Source organism: Trichosurus vulpecula, chromosome 7 (assembly GCF_011100635.1).
Source record: "Trichosurus vulpecula isolate mTriVul1 chromosome 7, mTriVul1.pri, whole genome shotgun sequence".
NCBI lineage: Eukaryota > Metazoa > Chordata > Mammalia > Diprotodontia > Phalangeridae > Trichosurus > Trichosurus vulpecula.
The window spans coordinates 30,840,779-30,859,407 of record NC_050579.1 but is presented as its reverse complement, the minus strand read 5'-3'; the positions used below and the strand labels follow the sequence as shown (position 1 = coordinate 30,859,407).

At 44.1% G+C, this 18,629-nt stretch overlaps 1 protein-coding gene across 2 annotated transcripts in view; it reads left to right on the top strand.

Annotated features, from left to right (window-relative positions):
* Nucleotides 1-4,662: 4,662 nt before the first annotated feature.
* ULK2 (unc-51 like autophagy activating kinase 2) overlaps nucleotides 4,663-18,629 on the top strand; it is an 82,516-nt gene continuing 68,549 nt past the window's right edge. For both annotated transcript variants that reach the window (XM_036766247.1, XM_036766248.1), the window contains exons 1-3: nucleotides 4,663-4,792; nucleotides 6,540-6,632; nucleotides 7,477-7,518. In XM_036766247.1, the coding sequence (XP_036622142.1) occupies nucleotides 4,703-4,792; nucleotides 6,540-6,632; nucleotides 7,477-7,518 (225 nt within the window). In that variant the 5' untranslated portion in view covers nucleotides 4,663-4,702. The remainder of the gene's footprint in view (nucleotides 4,793-6,539; nucleotides 6,633-7,476; nucleotides 7,519-18,629) is intronic.

Genomic DNA, 18,629 nt, shown 5'->3' with positions numbered 1-18,629 from the left:
CAGATGAGGAAACTGAATCCCAGAGAAGTTCAAGGTCATAGGAAGAACTAGGATTTGAACTTGGAATCCAAATTTGTACTTCTTTCTGCTGTAGGACGCTTGTTTTTATTGTCCTTTTTTTCCTAGAGGAGGAAGCTTCTCTTTGGGGAAATGAAATGACCTAGCCACGATCAAGTGACAAAGGCAAATTGGGAGCCTCTCCTGATTCTAAGCTGCCAGGGGCCACGCCTGCTCTGGGTGTCTCCAAGCTGTCTGATCTTTACAAGCCATCAAATGGCTTCAAGCCTCAGTTTCTTCCTCTGTAAAGTGGGGAGAAGACAGCACCAGCTACCTCCTGGGTTGTTGCAAGCTTCAGAGCCCTATGGGAATGGGAGTGATCTACTTACCTCTTGTGACCTTCTGCATTCTGGCAGTTCGCTGACACACAGAATTCTTGGAAGCAGCAGCACCTTTGAAGAAGAGATGCTTGGAGCCACGATGTCGGTGCTAGCAGCATTATCCCCACTGGAAGGGAATTCTTATGGGATATGATAATTGTTCTATGTTTATTATTGAAATGAGCAAACACATTTCAATAATGGGAAAATCTGTGTCTCATTATGTACAACATCCCAAACCCCTGTATACACATAATCTGTAAAATGGGGCTATATAATAACACCTGTACTATCTACCTCAAAGGATTGTTAGGCTCAAATTGTTTTGTCGATGCTTAGCCAGTTGGGTGTGGGGGGTTCATTCCTCCTTCTTCCTCTGCTCCAGGCCAGACACTGTCCAGCAGATGGCCAGAGAGCCTCCTGGAACAAGTAGCAAGGCATACCCTTCTCCCTCCACTTTCCTGCCAGGCCTTCCTTCTCTTTCCTACCTTTTGACTAGTCTCTGACCCCTAGCCACAATTCCTGTAAGATGGAGCCCAGAACCCCTGTTCCACTCAGGCCCTCAGACTCACTTCTCTTCTCTCTGTGGTGATAGGCCCAGCTCCTCTGGGATTTCCAGATATGGCTGTCTACACCACTTGGTGTCCTGCTTTCTAAGATCATCTAGGCCTTTCCCTCTAAGCTGCTGATGTACTTCAAGGGCTTGAAGGGCTCCTGGGCCTTGCTGTCTGCCCCAATATCGCATAGGTGCCTGAGGAACCTACAGAAGGGACTGCATCTGGCTTACCATGATCATCAAACTTTACTTGATTCAGTTGACCTCAAGGCCTTTCCATCTGCCTTACAGCAGAACCTGCCTCTATGTGTCATCCCCCAATTACATCGTGAGCTCCTTGAGAGCTGGGACATTCTTTCTTCTCTATCTGTATCCTCAATGCCTAGCACACAGTAAGTAATTAGGTAAGTAATTAATACTTTTTCATTTATTCATGCAGAGTGCTTTGCAACCCTTAAAGGGGTATACAAATCCCTTATAATCTTTTGTTTTGGACTGATGATTTCCTTGGTTCAGGAATGAATGAGGCAGGCCCAGTGGGTCACAGGTAGCAGTGAACCCAGATCTTTGTCTCCAAGGCTGGCCGGTTCTCCATTCCCATGAATGGCTTTTCCCCCTATTACCCTCCTCCTCTGTCTCCTTCATGTGGGTGGTGGGTGTTCCCACTCATGCTGCTACATGTGTTTGGGGCAGGATAGGAGCAGTATGGGAGTGCTGTGTCTGATTTTGATGGTGCGCCTGAGAGGACACATTCTCATATCCTTCTAGAGATGCAGCCCAAAGTATATTGTCCTGTATGACCCAACTAAGCTGCCTTATCCTGACCCCACCAAGGGGGCTGGGGATTTCTGTTGTATCACAGAATACTAAAGCTGGTGTGACCCTTGGAGACCAGCAGTGTGTGTGGTAGATAGAATGCTCCCCTGTTGGAGCGGGGGAGACCTGGGTTCAAATCCTGATTCAGACACTTACTAGCTGTATCAGAAGTAGGGACATCATTGCTCTAAAGCTGGAAGGAGCCTCAGATGTCATTCAGTTCAACCCTCCCATTTCATAGATGAGGTAAAACAAGGCCCAGGAAGGTTCAACAATGTGATGTCCCAAATGTAGGAAGCAGCAAAGCTGGACTACATCAGCATAAGTAGGATGAGGGGAAGGGGCATGATACCCCTGGGCATGTCCCTGTTCTCCACCCTCCCTCTTTCCTGTCATTCTAGCTAGAAGACAGGGATGTCCTTTGCTCCCCTTTGCCCCCCAAACATAACACAGGGATTTCCACACAGTGAATCCACAAGTTGTTCACTGGAAATTTGGTCCTATTTTGGTGGGGTGGGAGAACCCCTTCTCCAAACTGATGGGATTGGACCAGGCCTGTAACTAGCCCAAATTGGGCCTGTGTTAAATTTCTCGTGGTGGGGCATCTAAATGGTGCAGTGCAAAGGATGGTCTGACTGCAAATGAGAGAAATCTTCTCTAGGGAGAGAGGGAGATGGGCTTTGAAGGAGGGGGTGCATCCTTAAAGGGACCCTGGGGAGATGACTCTGTATGGTTGTACCTAACACCTCCATAATGTAGCAAGGCAAGACGCAGCATCAGAGACTGAAAGACCAGAGCTGGGCATGGCATCTAAGAACGGGAGGGGACCTCGGGGATCACCTGATCTCACTCCCTTTTACAGGGGAGGAGGCTGAACCCCAGGAAAGTTCAGTGACTGCCCAAGCTGTTAGGTGGCAGAGTCAACGTGGGCTCTAACTCAGGTCGCACCAGTCCATCAGTCAGTTAACAAGAATCTAATAAGTTATTGCTCTGTGCTCAGAGCTGTACTAAGCACTGGGGATATTTAAAAAAAAAAAGGCAAAAATAAACAAAAGGAGCCTGCATACTAATGAGGGAGACAATTGCAAATCTCTAGATACACACAAGATTTATCCAGAGGATGGGAAGTTAATCTGAAAGGAAAAGGCATTAGCTGCTGGGGGCGGGAGGGAGCGGGGAGGAGGAGCGACCAGGAAAGGCTTTCCACGACGTCCGTGACACCAAGTTCAACACTTTCCAATCCTCCATCTATAGTTATGTCTCTGGGTTGGATGTCTACAGCCCCCTCCAGCTCTGAATCCTACTATCCCATGTGGGAGTCAGGTGATGAGACTATGCAGAAATCTCTGATGTCGGAGAACCCGGGTGCAAACGCTGCCTCTGACAATACCTGGGTGACCTCGGGCCCTCCCTGGACTTCAGTTTCCTCTTCTGTAAAATGAGAGTTGGACTAGTGGCTCTGAGGTCCTTTCCAGCTCTCCATCTCTGCTACTAGGTTCTTCCCATCTCTAAGGCCGATGTTCCCAGCTTTGGGTCAGAGAGGGTACGGCCCACGCTTTCCCAGAGCTCCGTTTCTGTTCGCTGGAGTCCGTTCTTGGAACTTCCCGAGGGCACAGAAATTCCTGGTCCCGGGAGTTTGCTCCTCCTAGGGGGTTGGCCTGGAGTGGGGGTGGGGGGTCAGGCGTAGTCACCGGTAATTGCATAATGATCCTATTCGGAAGGTCCTCCGCTTCTCCCCAAGGCTGGCTGGACCGGTGCGAGCCTCCCGTGCCTCGGAGAGGAGTCGAGCAGAGTCCCCAGCATCCTTCCCGGGGATTAGCTCGGGACCAGTTCCCCTCCCGTCGCGTCCCATCCCCGTGGGAGTCAGCTGCGAGTCCAGACCGGCTGGCTGCATCCCCACTGAGGCTGAGCCCACTGTCCTGGGTTGACACCATCCGGAAACCGAGGCCGAGCCAGGGGGTGGGGGTAGGATGGAGGGGCGGAGCCCCAGCTCCCAGTCTCTAGGTTGGGGTCTCCCCCAAGCCCCTCTCCGCCTCGCTTTGCTCTTGACCTTCACCCCTCCCCCACGCCGGTGTCAGCCGCCTAGACCCCTCCCCAGAGGCAGACGCCCGAAGAAAGCAGGGTGGAGGCGGGGAAGCCGGAGCAGCCTCCCGGGCGGGGCGTCGGTGGGGGGCGCACTTCTTTCCCCGGCGGAGGGAGCCGGCGCTGTGCAGAGCGCTTGGCCCTATAAAGCGTGTGGAGCATCGCGGAGGAACAGGCAGTCGGCGCAGTCGCCGACGGAACACTAGGCGCTCAGGGTGGGGTGCGTGAGCTGCTGCCACAGCGCGGTGACCGGAGCTGGGGAGTCGTCCCCTCTCCCCTTGGGCGGGAAAGGAGGGCCAGGGAGCCGGGCCGGAGGAGCAAGGGGGGCTGGGCGGGGAATGGCGAGAGCGCGGCCGGCGCCCTGCCCCGGGGGCGCGAGCGGCTCCGGGGGCTCTCAGTGACAGCGGCCGCCGGCTGGCCTGGGCCCTGCGAGGCGTAGCGGCGCGGGGAGCCGAGGCACCGGACGAAGGGCAGGGAGGCAGGCGAGGCCTGGCCGGGAGAGGACGGGACGCGAGCGGCGCGGCTGGAGCTCCCCTAGCCGGGGGCCGGACCATGCGGAGGAGCGGCGGCGGCGGGCGGCCCCCGAGGCCTGGCTGAGCCCCGGTCGCCGGGTGTCCTGCTCCGCCGGCCGCCGGCCCCCCGCTCCCTCGCCGCCGCCCAGTCCCGCCCGCGCTCGTTGGGGCTCCGAGGGAGGCCGCCCACCCCCGGCATGAGCGCCCCCGCCGCCCGGCCGGGGCCCGGGCCCGCAGCCGCCGCTCCTGCGGCCGGAGAGACGCCGCTGCCGGGCCTGGGGGCCCTGCGGGGCTGACCGGCCTTCCTCCCGCCGCCCAGCCCCCGCCGGGCTTCATGCCCCCCGCCCAGCACGCCCAGCATGGAGGTGGTGGGGGACTTCGAGTACAGCAAGAAGGACCTCGTCGGGCACGGAGCCTTCGCCGTGGTCTTCAAAGGCCGGCATCGCAAGGTAGCTCTGCGCGAGCCCCCTCCCCAAGGCGGGGGCGGGGGGCGACCCCGCAGCAGCGGCTGTGCCTGCCCCGCTCCCGCAACCCGCCCCCGGCGCTGACCCCCGGAGTCCCTCCCCGGTTCGTCTCCCGCCCCCCGTATTTTTTCATCCCAGAGCCAACTGGTGACTACTGGAGGTGTGTGTGTGGGGGCGGCCCCACTGTTCCAGCGTTTCTCCAACACACCCACTGACATGGTGTCTTGTTGTTGTTGCCGTGGGTTGCCTCGCTGTGCCTCGGGTGCCGAGTGGGAGGACCGAGCGCGCCCCAAGATGACAGCGCCAATGTGTCCGTGGTCCAGTCTCCAGCCCTCCGCCCTCCTGCCATCTTCCCTCCTCCCCTTTCTAGCTTCCCTCCATCCTCCTCCATCTCCCGTCCTTCTCCATCCCCCATGATTGACAGCTCCAATGTGTCCCTGCCCCCCCTTCCATCCTCCTCTATCCCCTCTATCCTTTCTCCATCTCCTCCCTTCTGCATCCCCTAGGATTGACAACCCCAGTGTGTTCCTGGTGCTCCCCCATCTCTTCTCCATGTCCCGGACCCTGCTCCTAACTAAACTGCAAAGGAATAGATAAGCGGCCACTTCCAAGAGTCTGACCCCCTTCCCTTATCAACCCCGCTGGACTTGACCTTCTTACTGCTTCCTTCCCTCCTTCCTTCAAAACCAAACCAAACGAAAAACAAAAGCCAATAAAACCCGACTTCCTTTAGGAACTGGGGGATTGCGGGCTCTCGGATACATTTACGTTTTGATTGAGATACTGTTGCCAGTTAGTGCATTTAGGGTAAAGTTGCCTTGACACCATCGATTTTTTAAAAAAACTTTTAACTATATAGGAAACATAGTATAATGGTGCAACATTTTAAATCAGAGTTGTAACTTTGTGTGTGTAAGCAAAAGCAGAGGGTCTTTCCTGGTTACTTGAAGAAAATTAGTCCTTTTTAAACATTAGGCTTAGCTCTATATTGGAAGGCCTATTAGTTTACAGTTGTCTGCAGGTTTTTTTTGTTGGTTGTTTGTATTGTCTAGATTGTTTGGAGGGCTTAAACCTAAACCTTACTCCGCAGGAAGAGCTCCATCTACCGACAACCGTGTAATGTTTTTCTTGCTTCAAGTTGTTAAATATATATATGTTCTTTTGTTTATAACACAAGAAAAGCCTTATCTTGTTTTCCCTGAGACTCCAAAATATTGTTCATCTCAGACATTTTAAACAACATTGAGGCTAGGGGCCTTGTGGTCTTTGGGGAGTCCAGTAGTTCCAATGTTTGTCATATTAATGTTGATAATTGTAGACCCAATGGAAAATTGGCTGCCCTCCCATTGGCTGAGGTTTTCTAAAACTCAAAGGTGTCACGTTTCCCAGCATTGCTTCCTATATACCCCAGACAAGCATAGCAACTCCCCCCTCTCCCCCCTTTGGGTATCAGAGTATTAGTGGAAAAAATGATTTAACTGTGGACTTTTAAACAAATGAGCATGCTCAAGATCTTTTTTGTTTCTTTTTTGTCAACTTAGAAGCTTTTGAAAAGCAGTTTGTGTCAGGTTTCAGAATCTGTTTAATGTAAAGCCATGTCAGGAGTAGAAATAATTGTGAAAGGTGTGGCCATTCTTTTTTGCCAAGAGACCTAGATTACTAATAGGAGTGTGTTAAAATTTGGGTTTATTTCAGTGCTAATTTAGTGAAATCTTTGTTTTTTCCTTTTCAGAAAACTGATTGGGAAGTAGCTATAAAAAGCATTAATAAAAAAAATTTGTCAAAATCACAAATACTTCTTGGAAAGGAAATTAAGATCTTAAAGGTATGTGGTTATGTCTTCTTCCTTTGCATTCCTTCCCCCAAAGTTCACAAACGATCCTTAGCAGCCTTGACAGGCAGAGGCCTAGAATTGAGTGGGAAGGTGGCCAGGGAACATTCACTGCTGCTCTTATCTTATAGGAGGGAGCTCAGTCCTTTGCAATACTTGGTGCTCTTAAATATTTTGGGATACTGAATTAATTTGTGACTAGATTAATATTTCTTGTTTTCTTTCATTAGATTTAGGAGCTAGTGGAATCTGGTAATAAATTAAATCTAACTTGAGTTTTTTTTCTTAGTTATGTTATTGAGAAAGTACATACTTCTCAGTGGGGGAGGAGGCACTGTACAGTTTTTGTATTTTCAGTTGGCCACTTACAATATACGTTTGGCTTTTACCTCTATCTCTGCTAATTTGAGGAACTTTTCTATTAAGTTGTGTTCCTTGGATGTGGCCTTTCATGTTCACTCCAGAAGTGAAATATTTACTTAGACTAATTAGCTGTCACCTTTTAAAAATTTATCAGTGATTGTTGCTATTTAGAAATTGTACATTGTTTTTAGGTAGCCAGCTATAGCATCTATGGCCCTTTCAGCCACATCAGTTTGGTTTTTAGAATTGAATCAATTATTTTTATCTTATAAAAGTTCTTTTTATATTTAATTAAAATGTAGGTGGTAGAAGAAATTGAATCTTTATATTTTCCCAGAACAAGGCTTATCAGACAAATCTGTGTTTTATTTGCCTATTCATAATCTGGTAATATTTAATTAATATATAAAATTATGCTTATTTTCATTTAGCTTTTGTTAAAAGAAATATTTTTATGATTAAATTTGTTTTATAGGAACTTCAGCATGAAAATATTGTGGCTCTCTATGATGTTCAGGTGTGTTAATTTGGATTCCTTTTTTCTTACTGTGATGTCTGTTTTTTAAAGTATATTTCATTGAAAATTCACATAATATTTAGGAAATCTTGGAAATTGAAATAGAGAAAATAACATTTAAATTTTTGCTAAGTATGACTGGATTATATGTGTATATAATTAGTTTTCTCTAACTGGATATGTAAAATAAGGGAATTGGACTAGATATGTAAAATTTCATCCATCTTAAGATCCAGTGTCCTAGTTAAAGAAACCATTAAAATTACATGAATTATTGGCCTTAAATGAGGCAGTGGAAAAGTAAATTAGTAAATATTGAGGATATATATTGTTGCCTTGGCCTTGTACTTCAGGCTAATGATGCTTATTAACATTAAATACATCATTTTTCTGTTATTAATAAATGTATAAAGGATTATGGGATTTGTGAAATTGAGGATTGTAGAAGGAAAAAATAAGAAAACAGGGCTAGTCCAGAAATCCCTTGTTGGAAATGGGCAGGATTTATTTCTCTTCAGAGGCTTTTGGTGTAGTCTGACTTAGTCTCTGTGGACAGAGCATCAGCTGGCATGTCATTACCCAGTATGAGAACTGTAGAGTAGTATTAACTCTTCATTTCCTGATTTCAGTGGCTTACACAAAATCCTACTAAATTCAGGGTAGGTGCTAACATGTCAGGTTGGGAGTATATACCGAATACCATTAGATTTTTTTTTTTCTGGCATGATTTCTTGCAGTCTCCTCTTTGGGAGACCATTCTTTGGTTGTTGAAGGAAATGGTGTTTGCTTAATTAAAAATCAGAACCTTAGAATATATCTTCAAGGTGGTTGGATTAGCAGTTGAATGATTTTGTGGGATTGTGGGGTAGGTTTGGCCACTGGGTGACCAGTTTTGGCCACAGCAATTCATGAGTTCAGTGGTCAGCAAAGCGGAGACCATGGCCTGACCCATAGGGCTATGCGATCAACCTCATCTGTAACATGAGGGGGTTTTGCCTGAGTGTCCTGAAGACCTTTCTAGCTCTATTGAACCAGTTGGAGAGTGAGAATATGGGTCACACACTTTCCTGCAATAGCTACCCCTAGGACTTGTCTAACACAACCACGCCTACTTATGTCCTCCATCATTCTCCCACTTTTCTCCCTCCATTCTCTAGGCACTTTTCTAGCTTTTCCCCTTCTAAGCTGAGCTTTGGCCCCTCAAAAACTAACTTATGTGGCCACTCACAGCTGCAGCAGGGCAGGTGCCTTTTGGAGAATGAGGGTACCCTTAGAGGCGGAGGCGGGGTGGGGCCTGCGGCTCAGGACTAGTGAGTTAGAGCCCTGCCTCATGCCTTCTGCTCTGGTAGGTTGAAAGCTTCCCATTGACCAAACAATATACTAGGGGCAGTGGGTTTTTCGGTTTGGGCTGGTTATGTTTTGATTCAGATTTCATCTCTTACCTGTGTTTGAAGGCACTTGAGAAATATAAGGTGACTTTGTTATGACAACTAAATGATACTAAAAGTATGGTGATAAGGAGGCACAGAGATAAACTAGATTGAGAATAGATTGGAATGTAATTTGATGATTTGGCCAAGATTAATGATAAAGATGCTGAATTTCCTTGAGACTGTAAACTGATAGCATTGTTGGGAGAGGGATTTAGGTAAAGTGCTTATGTTCTTTGAATTTGCACAAAGGGCTAGTAGGTAAATACCGAGCCATCTCCTATCTGGTTGTTTTGTCACTGAGGTGGAGTAGAAAAAGCCCCGGCCTAGACACTGAGCCCTCTGGGCTCTTCCTTTGCCCCAGGCTAGCTCTGGGCAGCTGGTCTAACTTCTTTGCTTTTCCTCACATAGAAAGTCAGGAAGAAAATGTCCATGACATATAGTTAACTTTATGCTTCTGGTGTTCTGTGAGAGAATATCTGTAAGAAGGATTTCCACAAAATGTGATATTCCCCTAAGGTAGAGGAATGAACACTTTGTCATAGTTTTATGGGATGAGTATTGTTCTTTAATTGGAATTTCTAAGGTGTGACAGTTTAGGAAATTTCGTCAGAATAAATGCAAATCATTTCTTATCCTGTGTAAAAAATGAAGGGCTCATTTTTTTCTCCTGAAGGTATTAGATTCTACATATTAATTGCTGCCTTTATTTGGGACAAATATGGAATTGGTAAAAGTTTGTCTTTACATGTGACTTAATGCTTTTCAGGCTACTATACCCAGAAAGATGCCATCGTCATAAATGTACATTTGTGCAACGACATATTGGCAAATATCTCCTTGTCATCTTTCAGTGAAAAGTAATGGGGAGAACTTGCAGCTATTTTGAGGGAAAAGGGAAACTGTGCAGATGTGAAGTACCTATTTCTGCCATTTGTTCTGCTGGCTTCTCTGAAATATATTTGATAAGATAAGAGCTACACAGATTTTTGTATTTAATTTCCAAATGGTCACATACTTAAATAATTGACAGTTAAGACCTATTCAGCAAACAGGCACATGCAAACTAATGACTCCGCTTCCTAAGACTGAATGTAAACTGAAATATTCTTGGGGATGGGCTTGTGTTGGGAGCAGGCCAGACTATTTTCTAACAGAATGGAGTAGGAACTAGAAATGCTTGGTTCCTTCTGTGTTCCCTTAGCTTTGTATCAGAGAGGAATAATAGTAACTCACACTTACAGCACTTTAATGTTCATATAGACTTTAAAAATATCTAGCAAAAGTGCAGCTACTTTTTAGAGTTACTACATTGTATTATATAGTAAGATACCATTTAATATTGTATATATTTATCAAAAATTGAGACCATCTGGCATGAACTCTCCCATTTGTATTTATAAACATGTCCCACTTTTGAGACAAGTCTTTGGTTTCTTAAAGCCTGTGCCTCTAGGGAGTGTAAATTTTGGCTGATTCTACCCTGCTGGTAAGGCATCAAATATGGTCCCAGAAACAGATTGTCTGCTGTTTGCAGGCTGCCTAGCTCAGTACAAAGAGCCAAAAGGTTGGTGATGAGTTCCTATAAAGCCCTTTGCTCACATACCCAGGAGGGATGTAGGAAAGGTCTGTGGTGGTGAACTAGGACCTCATCTCCCTACGGTTTCCTTTGGCTTCTTCTAAGTGCCCCTAATTTTGGGGTGGGGAGGAAGGGAGTGGGGGAAAATCTTGTCCTTAACTTTTATTTTTGGTTAATATCTATACTTGAGAAATGTGGCACAGAACAAAAGTAGTCTCTTGGTTAGCTTTGCTTATAGATTTCTGTCACCTTGGTGAAAAAAATAAAGAAATAGCTACACTGTTAGAAATTATTTCCTTGCTTAATAATTTGTTTCCTCCTCCCCTGCTTTTAACTCCTACTACCTCTAGACAATTTCATATTGGGGAGTCAATACTGGGGAGCCTCTGTTTTTAAAAAAGAGTTGTCTTTTGACTTGTCTGCTGGGGCACCCAGCATGTGTAGCATTAGCTTCCTTTGATTCTGCAAGTTTGGTATATCCATGAAGGAGCACCTGCCAGGTGGGTACTTCCCATGTGATACTTTGCCATTAGGGACCTGTCTTTGCAAGGAGATGTGGACATTATGGAAAAAAGCAATTGCTGTGGTGGCTGTGGCATTGAGAGTTCACTCACCTAAGAACAGTGCTATTTAATAATGTGCCATTGATCATATTAGGCATCATTGTAACAATAATAATAATTAGCATTTATATAGAGCTTACTATGTGCCAGGCACTGTGCTAATCACTTTACAAATATTATCTCATTTGATCCTCAAAACAACCCTGGGAGGTAGGTGCAATTATCATCTCCATTTTATAGAAAAGAAAACTGAGGTGAACCAAGGCTAAGTGACTTGTCCAAGGTCCCACAGCTAGTAAGTGTCTGAGGCTGGATTTGAACTCTGGCCTTTCTGACTCCAGGCCTGGCATTCTGGTCCTCTTTAGCTGCTTGAAATTTAGTGAAGCACCAGCATGCTCAGTGAAGATACACCAGGCATCGTTCCAGCTTCCAAAGTTTCTCTAAAACACATTCCTTAATTTGAGCCTGTTGTGCACTGCCCTTCCTAACCCTGTTCAGTCCATGCTGCTTTCAAATCACGAGCTTTAGAGAATGCTGAATTCAGCATTCAAATTAAAATACTTAATTGGAAATCAACATTTCAAATTATTAGATACTTCTTAGCTTTGACCAGGCTCAATTACTTGGGCATTGTTTGAAGTATTTCTCTCCCCAAAAGGGCCATCCATATATATCTCCCCAAGTGGTTTTTTGAATTTTGTCAGATATTGCTTTGTTCTTCATATTCCCAGTCACCTGGCTTCCCTCTTCCAAGCGCTTAGTCACTTTGGATGTGTTTAACTAAAATACCATTTCTGGAGGATTTGGACTTGAGCAAGATCACAGGGAGGGAGGCAGGTTGATTGGAGACAGGGATGCCCGGTGTGCTTGTGTGTGTAACTGAGCTGCCTTGTGCATATACATTTTGGCTCCCTATTGGTTAGCTTCTCAAGGGCATGAATCGTTTTTTGTATCCTATATGGGAACAGTGTCTGGAAATGGAATGAGTTGCATTGTGAGGTTAATGTTATTCATCACTGGAATCAATCAGGTTGAGAGTGGTCTTACATCTGCCTGTCAGGGATGGCTATTGTAGAAAAGTCTCTGGCATTGGGCAGGAGGTTGGACCAGCTACATCTGAAGGCCTTCCCAAGTCTCCGGATGTCATGTTTCTAATAGGAGGCTGTGCACATAGCAGAAAAATTGGGTAAATACGTAAAATGTATTTAGCCATTTTAGAGTCTGCAGCTAAACCAACTTTTAGCTGCAGTGCTTTTATGTTGACAATAACTTGTCAGTTTCTGCACTGAATGGGATTTTGATTTCTCTTGTATTATTCTCTGCTTACTGGAGAGATTGGGTTGGGACCTACAGCATTTGTATTTGAGTTTGTACATTTGCTTATTCCTAGTTGCCTGTTTTAGCATTGGCATGGATGATTTGTAGAAAGTGCCATTAAAAAAAAACTAGCATTTGTGTCTGTGCTTCTTTTCTATACCTGTAGTTATTTCTTCCTTTTAATTACCAAGTGAAGATATCACTAAAATGGGATTTTAGCAAACCTCAAATGTGTGTGAATTTTGGCATGAATCCTTTGATATGGTATGTCAGCAAAATAATTTCTCTTTTTTGTTTTTCCTGTGTGACCATTGTACATAGTATGTAGCATATAAAAACTTGTTGCATTAGGTCAAATGGTGGTACTTGGCAGCCTTTAGTAAAGTTTATATTTAAGTAGATATTTTATGCACCTACAGATCTTTCTCTATGTGGAACCACAATTTCCACAATAGAATAAGAACATGAAGATGGAAAGTGGCCTAGCACAGGAGCACCAAAGTCAAAGAACTACCATTGCCAGGTAGAGATGTTTCTGGAGAGGTTTTTGGTAGTTTTACATAGTGGTGCTTTGTTTGCTTCTCTCACTTTTGGGTGAATGTTCTTGGATTTCACTTTTTGATTTTCCTAATACCCTTAAATTTTCCTTTCTTAATTTCATATTAGAACACTTAATAAGTAAGGTGTCACTTTATGGGTCAGAATGTTTTAAGTCAGGGATTCTTAACATTTTTTGTGGCTTACACTCTTCTTGCAGTCTGATGAAACTTATGGACCTCCTCTTAGAATATTATTTTTAAAAAAAATTCATAATTGAAAAAAAAGCTAAATTTTCTTTAGAAGTTAGTGAAAATAAAGTTGTAAATTTTTTCCCCCACCCATGCTCATGGACCCCTTGAAATCTTTCCACAGACTCCAGTTTAAGAATCTCTATTTAAGTTTTGTTTCTTACCTTTGCATATGCTGTGCTGTGGTGATAGGGGAAGGTTTATCTAAGCTGACATTTAAAAACCAGGGTGAGCACTTCTCAGAGTCTTCTGCATGACTAGATCTGCTACCACAGTAATGGTAACTGACAATCTTGGAAACTGGAAGGGAAATCTGACCTAGAACCATAGAGGTGAAGACTACGTTTTTCCAGTTATCTGCCAGTCATTCATGAATTGTGTGTTAGGGGGAGGGAGAAGGATGGACAAGGAGTTATTTGCCAGTCCTCACTGTCACCCTTTGGCACACCCCTTCTTCTCTGGGCTTTGCCACTGAGTTGTCCATGCCAGGAAAGGGCAGAATAGTAGAAGAGAGGGGTAAAAAGATAACAGTGATGCCCACTCACTACTGGGGCCAAGAGTATTTAGGCTTCTCAACTCAGAACTTAAGGCATTATTAATAAGAAGAACCCCCTTTAGAAATCAAGGTAGACTTCTAGGTTCACGTGCCTAGTGTGACCACATAACCACAGAAGAGTTCAATTCGCTTGTGATTTTAGTTGGGGATAGGAAGGAAGCAAGGATGAGTGATCTGAGAGAACTTGGTCCTAATTAGGCTTTGTTTTTTTCATTTGAGTTGATGCTAGCTCTCACTTCAGTGTTTACTGTATTATATACTCTATCGTGCATAATGTAGTCATCTGACCTTCCTGGTTAGTGATGTTTACAAATTTAGCTCTTGAGTCATATAGCTGAAAACCAGTGCCCCTTCCTGTCACCCTGAGCCAATGACATCTGTGTAGATTCATTCTATAGTGCCTGCCACTGGGTGCCGTGAGAAATGAGGGCCACTGTTGGAGAAGCTGGGCAGCTGGGTGCCACAGTGGATGGAGCACTGAGCCTGGAGTCAGGAAGACTCATCTTCCTGAGTTCAAATCTGGCCTCAGACTCTTACTAGCTGTGTGAACTTGGGCAAGTTACTTACCCTGTTTGCCTCAGTTTCCTCATCTGTAAAATGAGCTGAAGAAGGAAATGACAAACCACTCCATTATCTTTGTCAAGAAAACCCCAAATGGGGTCATGAAGAATTGACCTGACTGAAATGACTGAACAGTGACGACAATTGGAGACGTCTGTGGATCCTAGGTCGGAAGAAATGAACAGAAGAATTACTGTCCTTAATGCTATTTAGATTACTTTTATAGCTAATTCTTGATAATCTCTAGAAATGAAGGCTTTTTTTCTGAATCTCCTCTGCTTCTTCACATGGTCTGTACTACAAGAATATCAAGTTCTTTTCCTTTTCATGAGATCTTAACATTTGGAGTTGAAAAGGGCCTCGAGTCATTGTTGACTCCCTCATTTTACAGATGAGGATGTTAGTTTGTAGCAAAGGTGGGGTTCAAGCCTGTGTTTCCTGCCCCCACATCCAGTGCTCTTTACATTCTCCCACACTCCTTTCTGCTCTTTCACTGGGCGCTCTGGGTGATAGTGTTAAGTCACCCTTTCCACCCCTCCCACCTCCCTCCCCCCATCACGATGCCATCTGCATTCCTCCTTACCAAAAGGGGGTGCTTGTACACTTTGAAGTGAATAACATAGCATATGTAAAGAGGCTGAACTTCTCTTAGGATTATTCAGAACAGTCTAAAGATTTCTCAGTGCACGGCTGATCTTGGAGATAGAGATTGCATTGGATAGAAGTAGGCTGGAGGGTTCTTCTGCCATTTGGGAAGGACTTCAAAGGATCACTTGAGGACAGAGATTCTCAAGATCACAGAGATCTACTTGTCCCCAAGAGGAAATTGAAGTTGTTTTTTTGTCCTTAACTCACCTTGTGGTCTGCTCTTTTATGAAAATGTATCACTGTCTGTTTGTAGACCCTTCAGTTTATGTGTGATGGGAAGATAATTTCTTCCTTTTCAAGGCAAACGTCATGCTAGTTGGAAAATTAAGCTTACTCTGAAAGCCTGCTAAATTTCATGTACCTTTAAATATGGACAGTTAGGGTCAGTAGCAGAGGGCTCCAGGCACTGAAGCCCCTCTCACCTCCTGGTTTGGGGGCTACAGGGGAAGGGCCACACTGACCCTCATGAGGGGAGGGGAAGGTCTTTGGAGTGGCTCACGTCACGTTTACAAGAACTGGCTGTACATCCTTTTATTTGCCAGAAAGTGGCTCACCTTGCTTTGTGTAGTAGATGGCTAGTCCTGATTCTTTTTTTATATGAATAATTGGCAGCATGCAGGATATCTGATCATGTAGTCAGATGTTGGCTGACATTTAGCCTGGTAGCAAATTTTTAATCCTTTTATGTTGATGTTGTTTGCTAAAGTATTCAGCCAGAAGAAAATAAAAAGTACTTTTGGGCAGAATAAAGAGATTGGCTTTTAAAAATTGAACATTGTAAAATGAGTCTAATATTTAGTTTTAAAAAAGGATCATATTTGAGAAGACAACTCCCCCTGTTTCTTTGCAGGGACAGGGGGACTGTGGATGTAGAACATTGTGTAAGTGTCAGACTTTTGATATGCTGGTTTGTTTTGCTGTTCTTTTACCCTCTCTTTTATTCTTTTAAGGGACTGATCTCTGGGAAGGGTTAGGGGATGGATACAATGGGAAGTATTAGAGATGTAAAAATAAGATATTTACAAAAGTTTATTTTTAAAAGGATCATATTTAGCAAACAGTCATCCCCTCACAATTATCCAGGAGAAGCAGTTATCAATGACAAATTTTAAAGCTTTCAGCAAGGGGCTGTTAGAGGAGATGTAGGTTACACAATTTTGTTTTTAAGATATTTGGGTGACTTTACTTTCATTTTGAGTTTTTAAGCCCAAATTTTCCTTAGCTCCTTGGAAAAGCCTTTAAATAAAAATATGTAATGTTCCCCAAGTTTGTAGATTACTAGTGCCATTTCTGTCCTCTCTGTTAGGAGAGGTAATTGAGAGTTAACTAATATTGCCCTAGTCAACAATTCCTAATGGAATTTTAAGTGGGATTTGTGAATTGCAGTTGGTTTTTTTAATTGAAAATTTTTTGAGTGTCTACTTTGTGTAGCACATCAAAAGAAATACCATATCATGGATGCTCCCTGCTTTTCCATGATCTTAAAATCTATTGCAGGACACAAAATGCATATGTAACTCAGGTGGAAATAACTGCAAGAAAGTATATGATATGAAGGGTTAGTGTGAAGGACAGTAAGTTCAGTGAAAGCTTGAGCTGGATGTTTAAATGTGTAGGATTGAGATGGTTAGAGGAGGAAGGAAAGAAATTTGATTTTTTTTCTAATTTTAGTGGAAAGGTTGCATATGAAACTGCAGGTCTGTTATGCAAAGCTTGAATTTTTTCTTAAATATATAACAAATTCAACACATTACTTTCAAAGATGTCCTGTTGGTGAGTCCTTCTGGCCTTCCTTCTCTTCTCTGCATTTCAGAAGCATGTTTCAATGTTCTTCTTTCTTTTGTCTTTTTCATTTTAGCAACCCATTCTCTAGCTCCTCACTCTGCTTCTCCCCCACCCCAATTAAGAAAAAAGAAAAACAAAACCTTTGTCACAAACAGGCATAGTCAAACAAAACAGATTTCTAGGTTGGCTGTGTCATTCTACAACTTATTTGTCCATCCCCTTATTTCTGTGAGAAAATGGGGAGTAGCAAGCTTCAGCATCTGTCCTCTGGAATTGTACTTGTTCAGACATTCAGAAATGTTTTCAATGAATATACCAACTGCAACTCGGGGAACTTCCTGGACAAGTCATTTAACTGTTTGCCTCAGTTTCCTCAACTGTCAAATAAGCTGGAGAAGGAAATGGCAAACCACTCCAGTATCTTTGCTAAGAAAACCCCAAATGGGATCACAAAGGCTCAGATATGAGTGAAATGACTCAACAACAGTGAGGGACAATAGAAGTCACCTCTTAGTTAGCTGTGCTAACAGAGGACAAGTCAGTAGCACTGATAATCCATCCACCTGCTGAGAAGCCTCTTCTAGGCCTGGATCAGCATGAGGAGGAAGAGATTCTGGGGGCACAAGGAACAGAGGATGATGGAGATGATAGATGAAGAATGAAAGAAACATTCCTTTGATTGGACTCATTGTTGGTGGTGATGGGGGAGTCACAGGGAGTGACGGACCAAACAGACCAAAAGAGCATCAGTGGAACATTGTTTTTGAGCATAGGGCCTGACTCAGTCACAGCAGGTTTTTGTTGGAAATAATAATAATAAAAAAGGCTGGATGAAGGAGGTAAAACCAGCTCATAAAAAGCCTTGAATTCTCTGGAAAAGAATTTGAACTCGATCCTGGAACCAGTGCAGACCATTGGAGGTTTTGAGTGACATTGGAGCTTGGGATGGACAGTTATTATACTTTTTTTTGGGAAAGAAATTTCTGGTTGAGGATTAGAGTTGTAGGAGGCCCCTAGGAGGTAGAATTTGGCACGGTCAGATAGACCTCATGAACTGGGGATGAGGATAATTATGCCTAAACTATGCAAAGCAACATGTATTTGTGTCATCTTGGGCAGTAATGTATCCTTAGCACCCCGGACTTCAGCTTGCTTCCTCTTTCAAGCTGTTCATGTCTCCATTTCGGTGACACCCTGCCTTAGTTTCCTCATCTGGAAAGTGGGGTAATAATATTTACCTCCTAGGGTAAATCAACTTTGATAATAATCGTAAAGTGTTTTGCATGTAGTAAGCATGACATAAATGCTAGCTGCTGTTATTATTATTAAGTATCTAGGTAATCATTCCTAGGAATTCAGCATCACCTTATTTTGTAAGTGAAGAAACTGACACCTTTGTTCTATTTCAGGACACTCTCTTCACAAACTCTGTTTTCCAGCTTTGTGGCTCCATATGGACTGGGGTGCTGGCTCTGATTATGCTAGGCCCCCACGACAGACCATAAGTTAACTTTCTCTTTATGGCATTGCCAATTCTCAGTCATTCAGGCCTGAAATCTTTTGAATCATAATTGATTTTATACCTACCCCTCATATGCAATTAATTGTTTGCCAAGTCCAGTTGACTTTACCTCCAAAATTTCTCAGATACTTCTCTCTTCTCCCACTACCTTTATCTTAGTTCAGGCTTCAAGTGGTTTTCCTCTCTCTCTGCCTTGACTCATCTCTCTCTATCATGACAGGTTTAACTTTATATTTGAAGAGTTGGAAGGGACCCTGAGACCCTTAGGTCATCTAATCTAACTTCCCTCTTTTTCTTCCATCCAGGAAACATTTATTAAGCTCCCTACTGAAAGACAGCACTTGCCCTCCAGAAACCTGGAT